Source organism: Dermochelys coriacea, chromosome 11 (assembly GCF_009764565.3).
Source record: "Dermochelys coriacea isolate rDerCor1 chromosome 11, rDerCor1.pri.v4, whole genome shotgun sequence".
NCBI classification, from domain to species: Eukaryota; Metazoa; Chordata; order Testudines; family Dermochelyidae; genus Dermochelys; species Dermochelys coriacea.
In genome coordinates this window covers 58,044,725-58,062,843 of record NC_050078.2, presented here as the reverse complement: position 1 = coordinate 58,062,843, position 18,119 = coordinate 58,044,725, and the positions used below count along the sequence as shown (strand labels likewise).

The 18,119-nt window shown below is 45.3% G+C and overlaps 2 protein-coding genes across 17 annotated transcripts in view; one reads left to right on the top strand and one right to left on the bottom strand.

Annotated features, from left to right (window-relative positions):
- Window positions 1-2,277: 2,277 nt before the first annotated feature.
- On the bottom strand, window positions 2,278-16,059 carry LOC119840927. 12 transcript variants are annotated; one of them, XM_043505532.1, is made up of 3 exons: window positions 15,476-16,059; window positions 12,181-12,466; window positions 2,278-6,267 (listed from the first exon to the last, which is right to left on the bottom strand). In XM_043505532.1, the coding sequence occupies exon 3, from the start codon at window positions 6,223-6,225 to the stop codon at window positions 4,198-4,200; it is 2,028 nt and encodes a 675-aa protein (XP_043361467.1). In that variant the 5' UTR covers window positions 6,226-6,267; window positions 12,181-12,466; window positions 15,476-16,059; the 3' UTR covers window positions 2,278-4,197. The 12 variants fall into 12 exon arrangements, with proteins under 12 accessions (XP_043361467.1, XP_043361465.1, XP_043361464.1 ...); XM_043505530.1 differs by having other exon boundaries at window positions 12,181-12,463; XM_043505529.1 differs by lacking the exon at window positions 12,181-12,466 and adding an exon at window positions 9,212-9,388 and having other exon boundaries at window positions 15,476-15,946.
- Window positions 16,038-18,119, top strand: part of LOC119840926 (splicing factor 3B subunit 1) — a 40,362-nt gene continuing 38,280 nt past the window's right edge. For 3 of the 5 annotated variants that reach the window (XM_043505525.1, XM_043505526.1, XM_043505527.1), the window contains exon 1: window positions 16,163-16,319. In XM_043505525.1, coding sequence (XP_043361460.1) covers window positions 16,292-16,319 — 28 coding nt within the window. In that variant the 5' untranslated portion in view covers window positions 16,163-16,291. Of the gene's footprint in view, window positions 16,320-18,119 lie in introns of all 5 variants that reach the window. The other 2 variants (XM_038367709.2, XM_043505524.1) reach the window with 2 other exon arrangements.

The following is an 18,119-nucleotide window of genomic DNA, read 5'->3' as shown; positions in this document are numbered from 1 at the left end:
GGCTTAGGGTTGGCTTTGTCGGGGTTACATAAGGCTGGGAGCAACAGGGGCGGGGCGAGTGCTGGAATCAGCCCATTGATTGGCCGGATGGAGTGACACTCATAAAGTGACACAGGCCGGGGTCGGGCGGAGTGAGACAAGGCTTTGCGGCGTGTCCTTCCACCCCCTGCGTTCTGCGCGTCAGCGCGCGGGGCAATTCCCCCACGAGCCTTCTGTCCCGGTTCCCGCCTTCCAGCTCCCCCACTCCCTAGCCCCTGCTTCGTCGCCAAGCCTCCCCTCAGACTCTGCCCCGCCTGGTCTCGCTTCCCCGCGCCTCAGCCCCCACCACTGCTTAGCCTTGGTCTCCAGCTTCCGGCCCCTCCCCTCGTCCCCAGCTGCCCCCCACCCCTCAGACCCTGCCTCCTCCAGGGCCTGCCCCTTCCCCTCATCTCCAGCTTCCGCACCCTTCAAACCCTGCCCTATAGCCCCCTTCCCTCATCTCCAGCTCCCCTTCACCTGAGACCCTGGCCGTACCCCCTTCCAGCACCTGCCCCCCCACCTTGAACCCTGCCCTATAGCTCCCTCCAATGCTTCTCCCTTGGCACCAGCTCCCCCGCCCCTCAGGTCCTGCCCCTTATCTCCAGCTCCCACTCCCCACCCAGGGATACTTCTATATTTTGGGAGCAGCTCCACTCTAAGCAAGGGGATGGGTATGGCGGGGAGAAAGGGGGGCAAGTTCTGTGAGGCTTGTATTTTGGGGTGACAATGCTCCCATGCCTCACAAACTACACCCATGCTCCCCCCAGGCCCTGCCCCGCGTCTCCAACTCCCCCGTCTACACATTCCAGAGCCAGCCCTGTGGTGTCCAGTTCTCCTGTCCTCGCAGACCCTGCTCCCTTGCTGCCTGATCACTGCTACCTCCCCCCACACCCAGCCTGTGATGTTTTTATATTTATTATTCCTAAGGAGAACTGATGGTGCACCTAACTCCAAGTAATATTACTTTGTGCATAATAAGGAAGTTTATCTTGTGCATTTTACTCAAGAAGTACAAAGATCAGTGCCTCTAAACTAGAGGTGGGCAAACTATGCCCCATGGGCCACATCTGGCCCACAGGACCTTCCTGCCCAGCCCTTGAGCTCCTGGTCCAGGAGGCTAGCCCCTGGCCCCTCCCCTGCTGTTTGCCCTCCCCCGCAGCCTCAGCTCACTGCTCCACCAGCCCAATGCTCTGGGAAGCAGAACAGCGAGCTCCTGGGGCAGCCCAGCTGCAAACCCCGGCCTGACCCTCTGCTCTGTGCTGCGTGGCACAGCTGCCTGGCCTAGTGCAGCTGTGCCACCAGTGCTCCAGGCAGCACAGTAAGGAGGCAGGGAGCGGGGGGGGGGGGGCGGGTTGGATAGAAGGCAGGGGAGTTCAGGGGTGATAGTCAGGGATGGATAGGGGTTGGGGCAGTCAGGAAGGAGAGCAGGGGTTGGATGGGGCAGCGGGGGACAGTCAGGGGACAGGGAGAAGGGGTGGCTGGATGTGGCAGGGATCCCAGGGGGGCCATCAGGAAGGAGAGGGGGGGTTAGATGGGGCAGCGGCAGGCAACTAGGGGAAGGGGGTCTGGGGAGATTCAAGGAGAAGTGGGGGTTGGATGCGGCAGAATTCCCAGGGGGGCAGTCAGGAAGGAGAGATGAGTAGGATGGGGCAGTGGTCCAGGAGCGGTCAGGGGGACAGAGATGGGGCAGAAGTCCAAGGGGGGGCTGTCAGGGGGCAAGAAGCAGGAGGGGGGGCAGATAGGGGGCAGGGGCTGGCCATGCCTGGCTGTTTGGGGAGGCACAGCCTCCCCTAACCGGCCCTACATACAATTTCAGAAACCCGATTCAGCCCTCAGGCCAAAAAGTTTGCCTGTCCATGCTCTAAACTCTGGGGCTCTCAGGGTTACAGAGTCAGCTTTGTAACCCCGGAGAAGTTACATACCTAAGCAGAGGCTGCATGTAGGCCTATTTTCCAGGTATCTGGGCTCTGTTTAAGAGTGGTTAATATACTAGGAACAGTAAGGAATAGTATTCAGAAGATAGTTCCACAAGTTGGCATAGTTAGGGAACTATAAAATACTCCCTGCCAATAAAAAACAAATTAATTAGAAGAGTTCCTATGGATTTTTTTCCCTTTGAGTAACCAACTGTCTTCATACACATCACTAACTACACTGCTAGTGTTCACTAGTGCCACATCTTGAATGCCCTTGAGAATTAAGGACATTTAACACTCTCACACTCAGGACTTCAGTTTCTAACAGCAGAATTACTACAAGTTTTTTATGATAGGTTATATCAGTTTATTACAAAAATTTAGAATGTACATTAAAAATTTATAAAAGTGGGTTCAAAATAGGTATTTCAACAGTTAAAATATTTTATGGCGTTATCCTCCACTGTTATAATTCCAGACTATTTTAAGTTATTACTTCATACTTGTACATAATTCATCTAATTAAAAAAAGTCCCAAAAGAAAGCATAAGACTATTTACCATTAAGAAACTACAACTATCTTACAATTATTTTAATAATCCTTAGCCTTTTTATTTACAATATGCCACTTTAAATTTCAGACTTCTCTTTACTCCTGAGGGAATTTTGCGCCACTGCGCATGTGCAGAATTTACATCCCCTGCAAAGGGAAGCCACAAGAACAGTCATGGGACCCTCCCCAGGAGTATGTTTTGGGTACTCAGGGCAGCTCTCAGAAAAGTAAATCACTGTGAGGCACGGGGCAGGACTGGGGAAGACCCGGCTGGTAGCTCCTTGCGCCAGGCTCAGCTGCTAGGACTTCCTCTTTCCTTGCATGGCACCCACCCCCTGATTTCTCCCCCAGTTACAAACTGTGCCCTTCCCCTTCCCCCATGCACCCATTGCTCCTCAGCTGCAGGGAGAGGGATCCCTGCACAGGGAGCTGCTCCCCCATCCGCCCAACCCCCATGGACCAGACCCCCGCATACCTGGACCCTCCTCACCCCCTGCACCTGGACCATTCCGACGAGCAAAGCACACCCAGATCCCCACCCCACCGAAACCCTAACCAGCTGCACCTGGATCCCCCTCCCACTGAGCTTCTCACACCTCCAGCATCTGTACCCCACCACTGAGCTCCCCAAACCCAGACCCTCCTGAAGAACTCTGTCCTCCCCACACTGACCCCCTCTGATGAGCCCCAACCACCTTCACCTGGACCCCGCTGCAGAGTCCCATTACCGCTGCATCCAGAACCCCCCCCCAACAAACCCCTGTGCATCCAGATCCCTCCTGCACTTGGATACCCCACTGAGCCACCTGCACTCAAGTTACCGCACACAGAACCTTCTCAACTCACCCCTGGATTCCCCATGCTATGCCCTGCCACACTTGTTTCCTGCCTTGCCAAGCCTGCCTGCCCACACCTAGTACAACTGGCATGGAGGGGAAGGGCCCTAGGGTGTTTCTGGGACAGGTCCAGTCCTAGCACTGTCAGGGTTAGGTGCAGCCTCACCCCTGAGTCCAAATCCCAAGGGGTAGCTACACAATGATCTCCCACCTCTGTACAGCGAGTGGCCTATGCTTCCCAATGTCATGTGGAGCCTCCACATTTATCTGACAAATAAAATTTGTAGAGTTTTGCAGAATTTTAGAACATTGTGCACAGAATTTTTTTTTTTTGGAGCAGAATGCCCTTAGAAGTATCTCTTTTAACAGAGTCATAAATACAAATTATTCAAGGGTCGTGCCCTCCAAAACTCATGTAAAAAAGCAGGTTTTATTTAATCTTCACCCAGCCATCTGGCTCCTGACTGAGAGTATTGTACTGAGGCACAGAAATGTAGTGTCAAGTTCTGTATCACTTAATATAAAAATATGCCATGACTGCATTACATTAATAGGCTAATGGGAAGGGTTTTTTGGTGCACTCTCTAATCAGCATCTTCAGTTAAGTGCACCCCCCACCAAATGAATTACTATTAGAACATGCCTCATTAAATTTTACTTTCGTTTTTCAAAAATCCTTTTCTAAAAAGGGTTGTGTGGTTTTATGCAATGTATCTTACTCTGTGAAAAGTAGTTCTTACTAAATGAATGGGAAAACGGATTTGTAGATAGAACAACATTTGAAATGCATGAATCAAATAGTTGAATTGTAATGAGCCATTTTGAAAATCCTTGCTTACTTTTTTTAAAAGAGATCCTCTTCACTTGAGTCTTTTCAAAATATATCCTCCTCAGAGTCATCTGTAGCATCCTTGCTATTAGCAATTGCATAAAACTCATTATTAAACAAAGATATCATCTCTTTGGATGGCTGAAACTGGTTGCAGCAAATCTTATTTCGGTGCATATAGGCCCTGATCTTTAAGATATTTTCAAGTAGGCTGTCCTGCAGTCTGTTCTTTAACTTGGTTTTTATCAAGTTCATTTGTGAGATTGTACACTCCACAGCTGCAGTGCTGAAGGGTAAGGTGAGAAGGGTAAGGGCAAATAATCCTAGCTCAACAAAATCCTTATCACCAACTTCATCTGTGTGTTTTGCAACTTCTATCCAGAACTGTTCTATTTGGCTATCTTCTGTGTTCGTCCATGAGACTGCATCCAGATTTCTCCATTGCTGTTTCAACTTGATATGATCCCCTCTACATAAGGACAAAAAAGACAGGGTTGAGAATTCAGGTTTTGTAGGACTCAGAACAACTGAAGGGCTCAGAGCGCTGAGAGATTCTAGATGATGGACATTTGGAGGCAGGCGGAGCTTTATTTGCTTAGCAAACTCAAGGATACAATCTCGACATCTGCTTTGGATGGTCTCTACTGTATGTGAGGAAAGATTTGCATTTATTAATTCTGATAGGAACGCAGATCCAAAGTTAACCTCTGAAAGAGGCATGTAGTTCCTGTTACAGTGAACGTCATAATTTACAATGGATGACCATGTTGTAAAGACACAAGGTTTCATGACTCTTTGTACCAAATTCTGATAGAACAGCATTAATTCAGCAATAAGGTTAACTGGATTAACTGTTTCAAATTGAAATAACTTGTTGATCCTGTTAGCTTCCTCAATAAGAGGCTGCAGAAAAACAAGATAGAGTCTATTTACGGGGTCAGAATACATTTGATAGAGAAGCTCAGCACTGTAGTCCCTTTCATTGTCTCTTATAGACTGAAAGTGCAGCATCAGAGCTTCATACTGATCAAGTACTCTGTTAATACAAGGGCTAATGGACAGCCATCTTGTCTCAGTAAGCTGCAGTATTTTCAGGAAATTCTCTCCAACACTGATGGCAGCATACAGTTCATGGTACCTCTTCTGGTGGAAAGTGCTATGGGAAAACCACAAGTATGTCCGTGAAACCATGTACTCTATATTCAATGGAAGCACATCAATGGCTTTTGAAGAACACAAATAGAGAGAGTAACTTACATATTTGATGAAAACTCCACACGGATTGAGTTCATAAAACTTTTTGAGCAATGAATTTTTATTTCCACATAAGCTTGTATTGAAACCATCAGCAGCAATCCCAACACACCTTTTTATGTTCAGCTTGTTGTCATTTAGAAATGTCAAGAGGGCTTCTGTGATAGTACCACTTCTAGTCAAGTTAATGATCCCTGCAAAGGATGATACAATACATTTAAGCTTGTTGCTGAAGTATCTTACTATCAAGCAAAGTTGCTTTTGTGCTGATACATCTGTACTTTCATCAATGATCAATGAGTAGTGTCCATTGCCAATGTCTCTGAGAAGTTCTTTGTGTACAGTAGGACCAATGACATTTCTAATCAGTGTGGAGCATTTTGCTCTATGCAGACTAATGTCCTTCTCTGCTATCCCTCCAACAATGCAGCCTAGGTGATCCACTGTGAAAATGCTCAGATGGCAAGCTATGTGTGCCGCTAGCTTCAGTGCGCACACATTAACAGATTGATCCATTTTGGTTTGCGTGATATCATCGTCAAATGAATTTTGGTTTTCAACTTCAAATTCAAATGAATGTTTTTTCATATCAGAAGAATGTGAAAATAAAGCAACATGTCTCTTGTGCTTTTTTGTTTTACTGTGTGCAACCAAATCACTATGATGGGCTCTGATTTCACATGCGCAATATTTGCATGCTGCCTTTGTGTCATCTCCTGGTACACTTCGAATCCATTCTTTTAATCCAGTTTCCCTTTCCCAATCTCGACAGTATCTTTTTCCATACTTTTCCCACTTCCCAAGTGGTTTAGGTGCCATCTATGGTCATGTGTTATAGGCTTCTCCAAGAACGTAAGATTCCTTAAAAATAAAAATAGAGAATTACTATAAAACTCCCAAGATAAAAGTAACATGAACATTTTGAAATCCCTTATTGGAGGATTAACAAAAAATGGTCACATACAAAAAAAAAGAGGATTTCACCAATAAATTCTAACAACCAGTTCAAACTCTTCAAAAGGCAAAGGCTTGCTAAACCTTTAAAAAAAAAAATCTATATGCAAGTAACTCAGGGTCCAAATATTCAAATTTGTTAATTTTCATCTGACTATAGACTGCTAGTTCAAAAAGTTCAGAGGTACTTTAAAAAAACTGTTAGGCAGTGAATTTTACAACTGTAGGATGCCTTCTTCCCAAATGGGAAAAAGTTATACAGGATATAATTCACATGTTTCCCCAAGCTATTTTACTAATAAATGTCTTGTGCCTAATGCCCAAGACTGGGATTAGGAATTCTGGGTTCTATTCCCAGCTCTGTCCAGGCTTCTTGTGACCTTCGGCAACTCACTTAGATCTCTAATTAGAGACCAAAATAAAAATAGACTGATTTTCAAAGGTGTTGAGGCCCTCAAACTCTCACTGACTTTAGTGGAATCTGAGGATTATCAACATTTGTAAATTTGTGCCTAATTAGGGATTTAAGTGCCTAAGAGTAGACACACAATTTTAAAAAATTTAACCTCAACTCTGTTTTGGTTTATCCATTTATAGGGACGATACTTTTCTACTATGAAGACATTCTGAGTCTTAATTAATGTTTTTGAAGTGTTTTGAGATCTTTGGATGGAAAGCAGTATGTAAGAGAAGTAAAAATTAGTCTAGCTTAATATTTTACAATTTTATAATATTACTCAATATATCACCAAAATAATCTCCATATAAAAAGACATTAATCCCCACTCTTCCAAAAAGTGCACACCCTGCATTAAAGGGAAAAAATGTCCACAGAGGATCTAATTATACAAATTATATTATTAAAGCAAAAGGGGAATGGACTGTTCATGTGACTAGTAATGGTATATAACTCTTAAGGACACTGTTTCTAATCAACTCCAAGATTTTTTAAGGTATTTAGATGTCTAAGGATACAAATAGGCTCCTAAATACCTTTAAAAGTCTGGCGCTTGATGACTGGAAATCATTGCTGTTTGGTAGCTGCTTAGTGATCTATGAAATTAGTTGATGGTTTCAGTTCACAGTTGCCTACATCAAGTACCATCATTGCAACTATTACACTTGGTGCCAGTCTTAGTAGAGAGGCCAAAGACAGAATCGGTCACATGACTAGATCAACAAAAGAACTTGGGCATTTCAGTGCCTAACTTTTAGGTACTTTGCCACCCACAGCCAGGCTCAAGCACGTAGGCTACCCATAAAATGCATGGGAAGAGATGGACATCTAAGAATGGGATCACAAAAGCCAGAATAGTGAGCAGGGATCCACCTAAACTGACCAATAGGAAATGCTGAGGAGAGGTGTGGGTACCATGTGCCACCACTCAAAGGCATTAAGGTGCCTAAGTCCACGCTAGACTAAGTGTCTACCTCCACTAAGTATTCTCAGCCATAAACCCTCTTCTGGAATTAGGCATCTATGCTGTTTTGTTTTTTTTAAGACATGTCACAGAGAAGGTGGTGGAACCCCCCCCTAATAATTTTTAGCTCAGTGATTAGATCATTCACTCAGGATATAGATGACCCAGGTTCAATTCCCCCTCTGCCTGATGTGGAGAAAGGATTTGAACTTGGGTCTCCCATGAGAGTACCCTAATCACTGGCTATGGCATAATCTGATACGAGTCCCTCTCAATTTATCCCATGGAAGCTGTATAAAAGTAATTAAATATGCACTCGAACAGAAAGAGAGTGAGAATGACTCTATAGCTGTTAGTGGCTTTGGCACTCACCTAGCATGTGAGACATCGAGGTTCCAGTTCCCCTGCTCCAATGTATATTTGATTTATAAAAGTGGAACAGTTTCAACAGGAGAGAATGAGAGTTACTTGTCCCAGAATACCCCATAGGCCAGTGGTTAAGGAAATCACAAAGTAAAGGAAGACAAATTCAATTCCTTTCTTCACCTCAGGCACAGGGAGAACTGAACCTGGGTCTTTTACATACTGAGTGATTGCTCTAACCACTGGGCTAAACATTATAAGGGAGCAGTACCACCACCTCCTCTTTTGTGGAGGAACACCTTCTGCATCAGGCTCTACAGGCAAGACAGGCAGAGGAACGCTTAGTTTGAGGACGCTGCTGGGCTCAGGTGCCCAGACACCAAGACTGAGGAGGCTGTGCACATGTTCCCCTGGCAAGGGAAATTCAAGCACCGAGGGACTTCAGAGTGAGACTGCAAGTGAGCAAGGATTTTGAGTATCTCCGTGGTGCTTAAACGTTGGCCTTAAGCACCTAAATCGTTTTGTAGATCTGGCCCATAGTGACTAGACTTCACTCTCATCCCAAAACTGATCCTGCAGAGTGAGTCATAGGCCCAGTGACAGCCGGTAACGAAGGCAAAAACATCCCTATGTATTTTTTTTGTGAATACTTCTTCAAGAATGTCAATAGTCATCTTCCATGAGCACTAAATTCAGTTAAAATCCCAATATGTCCTTGGTTTCAATCCTACTCTCTGCATCAGTCTAAAAAAGAAGTTGGTAAACATCTTTGATTTTTAATTTCCAGCTCCCAAGAAAAGTTTCCTGGGATATTCAAAAAATGAAATCTAGCAACATCATTTTCTTTTCTTAAAAAAATAAATAAAACAAAGTTTCAAGAAATCTGTGCAAAGAAATATAACATTTCAACACAGTAAAAATACTCCAATGAAACATAAAATACATAAAAGACCAGAAGAAAAAATAAAGGGCGAGTATTTTAAGCCTTAAGAGCATCAGACTTGATTTAGTTAGAAGCTCCTGTTCTGTAAATAACTTCCTGCTGTTCCTTCTCTTCTGGTACCAACCTTTCCTTTATTCAGAAGTACTCCTCTTGACCATCAAGTATTTTCTCTTCTCCCCGTATTTCTCTTAGTGTCTTGGAGTGTGTCTATCACTGTTGTTGTAGAATGCTTACTCAACTCCATAGAAAATTTTTGAAACCAGCAACATCCCCCTTGTTCATTACCAGAGGATATCAAGATCTACCAAAAAATAAAAACCCAACCTAATTCTCAGCAACATATCTGAAGAATCAACAATCAGAAACAATTCTAAAACAAACTGTAAAATATTTTTCCATCTGTCTATGTGAGACATTTCTAACATGCCCATCATTGTAGTAAGGGAAAAGAGCAGGAAATGCAGTCTCACTGTCTACTTTATGTAAATGTACTGTACTCCGATATCTAGGTAATGGTCACATTAAAAATCCCTAAAAAGAGTAGAATCTAAGTCCCATATACATTGAGACACATTAATTTGTCTGTAAAAAATCCTGTACTTCATCTCTGCTACTTTCAGCTTTTATTTTAATCCCCTCCTATTCACCCCTTATATATGTTTTTTTGCTTTGTACTCTGAACATTGTCAGGTTTGGTCTTGGCCTGATTGATCTATAGAGCCCTGAAAATCTGCGGATTTATATCCAAAGACCATTTTTGCAGATTGGACATCACATGTGAATATAAATTTTGTATCTAGAGCCCTACAAATCTGCAGATATCTGCTTTATATCCAGGGATGGGATATGGATACAAATTTTGTATCTGTGCAGGGCTCTACTGATCTATTCCAGTAGGGAAGTTCCACATTCAAGGTGCCTTTTTTTTTTTTTATTAAAACATTTATATCACACTGTCCTAATGACCAACAGAGAGCTTTTTTGATATTATTTAAACTTGGTTTTCTTTTTAAAAAAGAGAAACGACCAGCACAATCAATTCTATTTCAACTCCAATTCAATTCAACTTCAATTCAATTCAACTCCAAACTAGAGCATACATTTGCAATAGAGGAAAAACTGACTAGAAAGTTAACAGATTCATTTCAACCTTCTGATTATGAGTTAAAAATACTTTTACAATATCTAACACTTTTCAGAGTCATTTTATGTGGGCAAAGAGTGGTTCCTAATCGGAGCTTGCAGAGGTGACCATGTGTGATCTTGGATAATTACTGTTTAAAAACCATTGCATTTTTAACATGCTGTATTTAAAACTGGTTCTATAGATAGTTGAATAGTGCAGATGTATGGGATGCTCTGTTGGCAGCCAAAGCGGTAATAAAGCAATTTTTCTTTTATAAACACAAAGACTTTCAGAGTTCCTTCCATCGAAATAACTAAGAATGCTTTACACCCAACTGTTAAAGCAATACAATTCTGTGAGACAGGAAAATAGGCCAAGACTCTAACCATTCTGTTCCAAGATGATACAAAGTGGTGGCAGAGCTGAAAATTAAACCCAGAATTCCTTTCTCCTAGTCCTATGCTTTAGTCACAAGACAATGATCGAAAGTGATAAGAGCTTCACTAGCATGTACATGGGGATCTCAGGACATTGAGCCCCCTGGTGGGGCAAAGATGGAAGAAAGTCACCCCTCACTAGCTTAATCATGCATTTAATTGTGAAAATATGTACAGCATTGGCAAAATTTTGTAAGAAATTGTAAGCTAAAAAAGGAAGCTAAGAACATTAACTCTCTCAAAAGTAGATAGCAATGGAGTTGGATTATGTTCATCATGATGGAAGGTCATCTAGAATTTGAAAGCAAAGCTAGACCTCTACATTTCAGATGGAATTTAAATGTATAAGGAACAAGGGTTCTCAAACTGGGGATCATGAGGTTATCACATGGGGGGTAAATGAGCTGTCAGCCTCCACCCTAAACCCCACTTTGCCTCCACCATTTATAATAATGTTAAATATAAAATGTAGTTTTAATTTATAAGGGGGGCACTCAGAGGCTTGCTGTGTGAAAGAGGTCCACCAGTGCAAAAGTTTGAGAACTGCTGATCAAGAATATTAGAAAAGTTTCAGGTGAAATGAAAACTGATGAGAGACATGAACTATTCAATGGAAAATATACAGTAAGTTTTTGAAGTATTATTGCATCTATTTATATTTTAGGAAGTGGAAGCAGAGGCATGACATCTTAGGCGTTTCAGTGGTTACGGTTCTCGGACTTAGGAGACCAGGAGTCCAATTCTTACTCTCTCAGATGCTTCCTGTGTGACCATAAGCCAGTTACTTAGTGTATAACTATCATACAGTATTACTGCTGTGGCATAAACATATCCTACTTCAACAGAAGGGTTTTTTCCATCAACGTAGCTAATCCACCTTTTAGAGAGGTGGCAGCTAGATCAAGGGAAGAATTCTTCCCTTATCTAGCTGCTTCTACAGTGCAGGGTTAGATCAACCTAACTACATCAACAGGACGTTAAGTTTTTCATAGCCCTGATCAAGGCAGTTAGGTCAATCTATTTTTAGGTGTAGACGAAGCCTCTGTCTCCGTACATCTGTACAATGGGAACGCTTAGGTAGCACTTCCCTACCTCTGCAGGGTGTCGTGGAATGTGAAGAGAAGTACGTTGAAGGCTGAAGCAGGGACCGGCCCTAGGGAGCGATTTCAGTACCTAGACCATCCCCCTCCTGTGGTCTCCCTGCCCTGGGGCTCAAGGCTCCCGTCCATTAGTCGGTCTCTCTCTGCCCCCCCCCCCGGGCTGAGCGCCAGTGACCCCTCCCCCCCCCCCGCCAGCTGGGGCTCCGTGAGGTCACCCCGGCACCCCGCTCCCCTCGCACACCCGGGCTCGCCGCGCCACTTCCCGCCCCGCGCCCAGAATTCTGGGCGCGGGAAGAGCCCCCCGCGCACCGCCAGGCAGGGCCGCGGGCCTGCGCCCTTCCCATACCGCGCCCGGGCCCCTCTTACACGCAGCGGCCCCAGAGCTCGCCTCCCTGGCTCGAGGAGCCAGTAAAACAAAGGCAGCAGGCACCGGGCACCAACGCTTCCGGGCGGCGCCTTCCCATCACTCCTACCGCCTCAGCCCGGGCCGCTCCCGCTCTCACCATAGAAGCAGGGCCCAATCAGCGCCCGGTTTTTCTGACTGACAGCCCGTTGTCCCAATAGGGCTGGTTGCTCCCGCCCAGACTCCCTGATCGACAGCAAAGCCACCCAATCGGCTGTTGCTCAAAGCGATAGGGGGCCGGCAGCCGAAGGCGCTCACTGCAGGCTTAAAGGAAGCAGCGCACGGAGAGCGTGTGCCTTCACAGCGCCACCTGCTGGGCGAAGGAGGGAGAAACTGCAATGTCATAACGGTATGAAGTTAGAATCTATTATGCAATTAATATTAATCAATCAGTTGTTAAATATGAATATAATATCGCCCTCAGTAAATGGACAGTGCCCTTATACCCATGAAAGTGGGCTCTGAACCAGACTTTGCTGAAAACGCTGCAAAGGACATTTGGGGTGAGCTAAATGTATTTAGACTAAAGGTTAGTCTGTTAAGTTTAGTCTTTAGAAAACATGTTATACTTTTGTTTTATATGTAACCTGTTGTTTCCATTATTCTTACTCGCTATCTCTTAAATCTTGATCATTGACAATAAACTTATGATTGTTTTAACTATAAATATATCTCAGTGCTATGGCGTTGTACAAGGAGCTGATCACTAGTTGAATTGTTCAAGCAGGTGTGTATACTGTTCCTTTGGGGACAGCAGACCTGGTATTACTGTGAGTGTTCAGTGGATAAGGGGCTGGCCACTGCAAGGGAATGTTTCAAAGAGGCTCGGATAGTGGAGTATACCTATTGTTAACCTGCAAGGCAAAGGAAGGGCTGACATAGCCCAGAGGAGATTGTTTGGGTGGTAAGCAGGCTGGAGGTAAGAGCCGACTTCCACTAAAGCACAAGCAAGCCCCTCTCTCACTGGAGGCAGGAAGGTAACAAGTCCTGGGTAACTTGAGAACCATCACAGTGGCATATCATGGCAGGATTTACTCAGTTTGCTGTTTAGCTAAGGATCACGTTCCAAGCACTGAAGTAAAAAGTTTGGCAACAGATAGAAAAGGCTACGGTTGATTATTTTCTGTTTATATATTTTGAGTAAAGGAAATAGTACAAAAAGAAGGTATAAAGAATGAGTAACCATAATGAACAGCAAAAAGACAACCTGATGTACCAAAAGGACTTGAGGTCTAAAAGACTGGAGGTGTCAGGAAGTTAAGCATAAGCAAGACTTTCTCTCGCTGAAGGTAGGAGGGTAACAAGGTGACTAACAGTCCTGGGTACCCCGAGGACCATCACAGTTATACACAGTTAAACTCCTACCACACTAAATTCTTGTCTCTCTTGATCTCCCGACCTGGATCTCCAAGAGATTCAACAAATAATCCTTTCTGTGGCTATGGGAAGAAGGGGTGGGGGTGTCAATAAAGAGAGTCTAGCAAAACATGAACTGATAAAAGGGAATATAAAAATAAGGGAAGAGAAGAAAAGACCCTCACAATCTTCCAGCTATTTGAATGGCCAGCTCAAATAAATGGAAAAATGATAACATTCCAGATAGATCATTCCCCTAATGAAAACTGAATTAGAACATACAGCTTGAAAAGCTTTATCTGAAACAGAAAAAAAACTATAATAAAACAAACTTCCTCCCCATGGCAACATCTATCCCATTAAAAACTCCACCATTTATCCCAATAAAGATTCCAAATAGCTGTGCTAGCCCATCTCAATCTGACCTTAACAGGATCTCTTAAAGTACCCTTAACAAACTCAAACTGCCAACATTGGCTTGACTAATACATTCATTTAAGCTTCTCCGGTACATCAGGAAAATAGAAGAGATGATTTATGACACCTTTGACCACCTACTTGCTGGTGAGACCAGGTTGCTAACACTTATCTATCTACTCTACCCATTATTTGTATTTATAGAGCACCTTTCATGGTAGTATCTCAGCATAGTATCATTGAGTGGCTGAAAACCATTACAATCTAATAGATCTTGGGAGACCGTAAGTGAAAATGGTGGTGGTCACGCTAACCCAGGAGAATAAAAATAAAAGCCACCACAGATTTTGCAATACTGTCATGCAGTTTCCTGTTGTTCTTTGTCTAACAGAACACAGAGCCTTTCACCCCAGGTCGCTAGTCCAAGTCCAATTCAATTTTCTGCATGTTTCCTTTAGGGTTGAAACCTTCCAGGTTTGGTCTGAGTCTAAAGGTGATTTTTTTTTTAATTTTAATGTGAGAAAATCCACTTAATATGTTTCTGAGTTTAGTTAAGTTTCTTTCAAGCCCCTCCAGCCAAGGCAGCCCAAAGGAACATACGGAATTAGCATAATTTCTGAGTGCCCTACGCAATGTCTATCAATCAGGTTTGTGGCTGCAATGACCAGCTGCTGTACCCACATTGAGGAAGATTTGCAGGCAGTTTGGGTCAGATTTTTACAAGAGTTAGGCACTTAGGTGCTTAGTAGGATTTTCAAAAAGCACCTATCTGCATCTTTGGGTGCCTACATACCCTTTAAAAATACCAGCATAAATCAGGAGTAACTCCAGATAAGTCAGTGGAATTGCACTACTGAAAAACTAGCAAATAAGACCAGAATTGGACAATATGGGGTTTTTTTTTTTGTTAAAAGTCAAACTTAAACATTACAGAAATCACAGTGGTGACACACTGCCGCTCATATTCATAAAAAAGAAAAGAAGTACTTGTGGCACCTTAGAGACTAACAAATTTATTTGAGCATAAGCTTTCGTGAGCTACAGCTCACTTCATCGGATGCGTTCATAAGTAATAATGCTCCTGTATTCTAAAGTAGCAGCCTCAAACACGGCTACTTGCAGTAGTGTTACTGCAGGGTCATCATCGGATCAGGAGTGATAGTTAGAGTAGATCAGATGTCTATCCAAGCCTTTTCAGGGTTATGCTGATTTCCTGTGGTGTGGGTTTTGGGCCTGCTTGCAGGTGCCAGGCAAAGCAATCGTGTTGCCACGCTGTGCTGTGATGCTATCTCATTCCAGTCAGCACATTGGCACTCAGGTGGAACACTGTCACAGTCTGACGTTGACACTTTCTTGGCTTGGGGCCACAATCTCCTAGCACCGTGAAAGGGAAGGAAACAGCTACCACCAATAGCATAGACATGGCGCAACCTGTGGGAGAATACATGGCATTCATTCCGTATATTCCTGATCCACCATCTTGAGCTCCAAAACGTTGTTTTTTTTTTTAAAACGTCAGTAGTTCTTATTGTTATGAAGATAGACTTACTTTATATTTTGGAAGTTAACTGATTCAGTGACTTCTGCCTCCGTTTTCTGGACCCGAGACAATAGCTTTGAGGGGGGTGAACTGCCTCATTAATCTCCGTGAGGTTTTAACTGAGAGATCCAATTATGAGAATTCAAATGTCAGCATTGCTAACTGTCTCACTGCTCCTCCAAGCGGGTAGGAAAGGAGAAGAGGACCATGCCATGACTATCCGCACACTTCGCGGGAAGGGACATCACATGTTCGGGCCAGGCCCGGGTGGCGCTCCAGAGAGCACCCCACTCGGTCATCTCCAGAGTCGGAGGGGAGCTTCGCCCTGCACAACACAGCGGGACACCCAAGCTCCGGGGGCGAGCCCAGCAGGACACCTGAGCCCCGCCGAGCCGCGAAACAAGCGTTGACGTGGGCACAACGTCCCGTGAGCGGCATCTGCCTCTGGCATCCCCATTGGGCGGAGCTAGGAAAGCTCTGACCCCTCAGCTCTGGCGGGGGCTGCCTGTCATGGTACAGCAAAGCCAAGCCCGCCGAGTGTAACAGGCAAACGAGCGGGTAGGTGCCCGCTGCAAACAATCGTCCCCTGAGACTCCCCCGTGCGCTTCCTCACGCCCGGGCGGTCTAGCACTGCGCCTGCGCAATTAGTCGCCCCCCGTCGACGCAGCCCGCGCCTGCGCAGTGAGTCTCCGTCGCCTTGGACCGTCGCTAGCTGACGTAGTTTACACCTGCGCAGTGAGTTCCCCCTCCCTCCGCCCCTCGTAGCGGAAGTGGCTGGGGACTGGGAGCTCCAGTTCCGTCTCGGTGTTGTTCGCGCTGCACAAAATGGCGAAGATCGCCAAGACCCACGAAGGTGAGAAACGGAGCCACCCCCGCTCGGGTGCGCGCGCCTTGCTTCCCCCGTGCCGTGCCGCGCGGCGCCGGGCCCGGTTGAACCGTCTGGGGGGGCAGCGTAGGCCGCGGCGAGCGCTGGGTGGGCGAGCGGGCAGGCAGGGCCTGTGTGTAATGGCGTCTCTGCCTGCGTCTGCTCCGGGCCCCCCCCCCACCGCGGTCTGGCTTTGCCTGGCACCGTCCCGGCCGCCCCGCTGCGGGGGAGCGGCGAGGGGTTAGCGGCGGGCCCCGAGCGAGGAGAGCGCGGGGGAGTGGACGCCGTAACGCGGGGGCGGGCGCAGAGGGGCACGAAGGCGACGCGGAGCTTGGCGGGAGCGGCTGCGCTTCATTTTTTGAAGGTGACGTCTGGCCCGCGAGCCCCCGGTGCGCGTTGGGTCGGAGCCCCGCTCTGTCCTGCGCAGTCGCCTCCCCGGCTCTGTGCGGCGGGGAGCCATGTGCCGATCCGGCCTGGATGTGATTCAATGACGGAAACCCCGCCTCGCTCTCCAGCCTCTCGGCGTGGTCCCACTCTCGTTGCCTTTCATTTAGGAAAACAAACATGGGTTATTGTCTCCTGCTGCTAACAAGTGTTGTATCAAAGCGTGGTGGTGGTGGTATTCCCGCGTTATAGATGGCTGCCTCGAAAGTCTGCAAACACTTATTAAATATTGCCCGTTACAGTTTACTGCCCTTCCACACCAGAGACTGCGAATTGGTAACACTAGTTAATCTTCTCGCGTAATCTCTTTCTCGCTCGACTTCCTCCATATCAATAGGATTTATTTTGTAATAAAGTGGTTGATACTGGATTGCTAGGTAGCCTAGAGACACTTCTTACTTATATAGTGCCAAGGTGTAACGTTCTTCCTGAAATACTGTTAGTCGCTCTGCCCATGTGAGGTTGTATAGTAATCTGTCATGTCCTGCTGAGAGCCCAGTTCTATATGGGAGGAGCACTGTTGACTTCATTGAGGCTCTGAGGGGGTGTAAAAGGATCTCTTCAAGCACAGTCAGTTGCAGGATTGGGCCCTTAATTTGTTGTTATTGTAACTGCTTTTGTAAAAGACTTATTTTGGTTATTTGTAGCCAGATTCATTCCCCAGCTGAGCATACGCAAAAACTGCCTTGCAGGACGTGTGCAATACTTCCTGCTCCTGAAATAGCTTTAATGCAAACTGAGAGACAACTAATAGAACAAGAGCACTCAGTAGTCTACCACACATATAAACAATTTCTATTTGAATGTGTCATACACGACTCTCAAAATTAAAGGTGTTGATCTGCCAGGCTTTGTGTGTGCTACCATACTTCATAACCATAATTTATTAGTGCAGCTCCACGGGTGGTTGTGATGGTGGATCCATGTAATGTAGACAGGGTGCAATGTTACTACTGAATTATGTGTAAATGATGAATTAGTTACAAAGTTTTCTACTTCAGAGGAATGCCTGTGCATGAATGCTAGCTCTTGGGAGCGCTTAATAGTTCACAAGAGCTGCAGATCTTGTTCCAGTTTGAGGGACACAGGAAAGCTTACGTTATTTTGTCACAGAGGCTTTCTTTTTCTAAAGTTTGCAGTGAGTTTCTGCACTGTAGTATACATAACATATTTATTCAGGTGAAGTGAACTTGCAATTTTTCCACCTTCCTCTGCAGCAGAGGGTGAAGGTCATTTGTTGGGATTACCTGGGTATATCTAATTTAATTAGTTCCTGGTCATTTCAGGGGCCTTGGACATTGATGCACCTCAGTCCCTCCTATTTTCTGCCTGTGGGCTGTAATA

Bases quoted from the DNA above. Each gene is read 5' to 3' on its own strand.
- LOC119840927 (XM_043505532.1), bottom strand. From the start codon at position 6,225: ATGGCACCTAAACCACTTGGGAAGTGGGAAAAGTATGGAAAAAGATAC.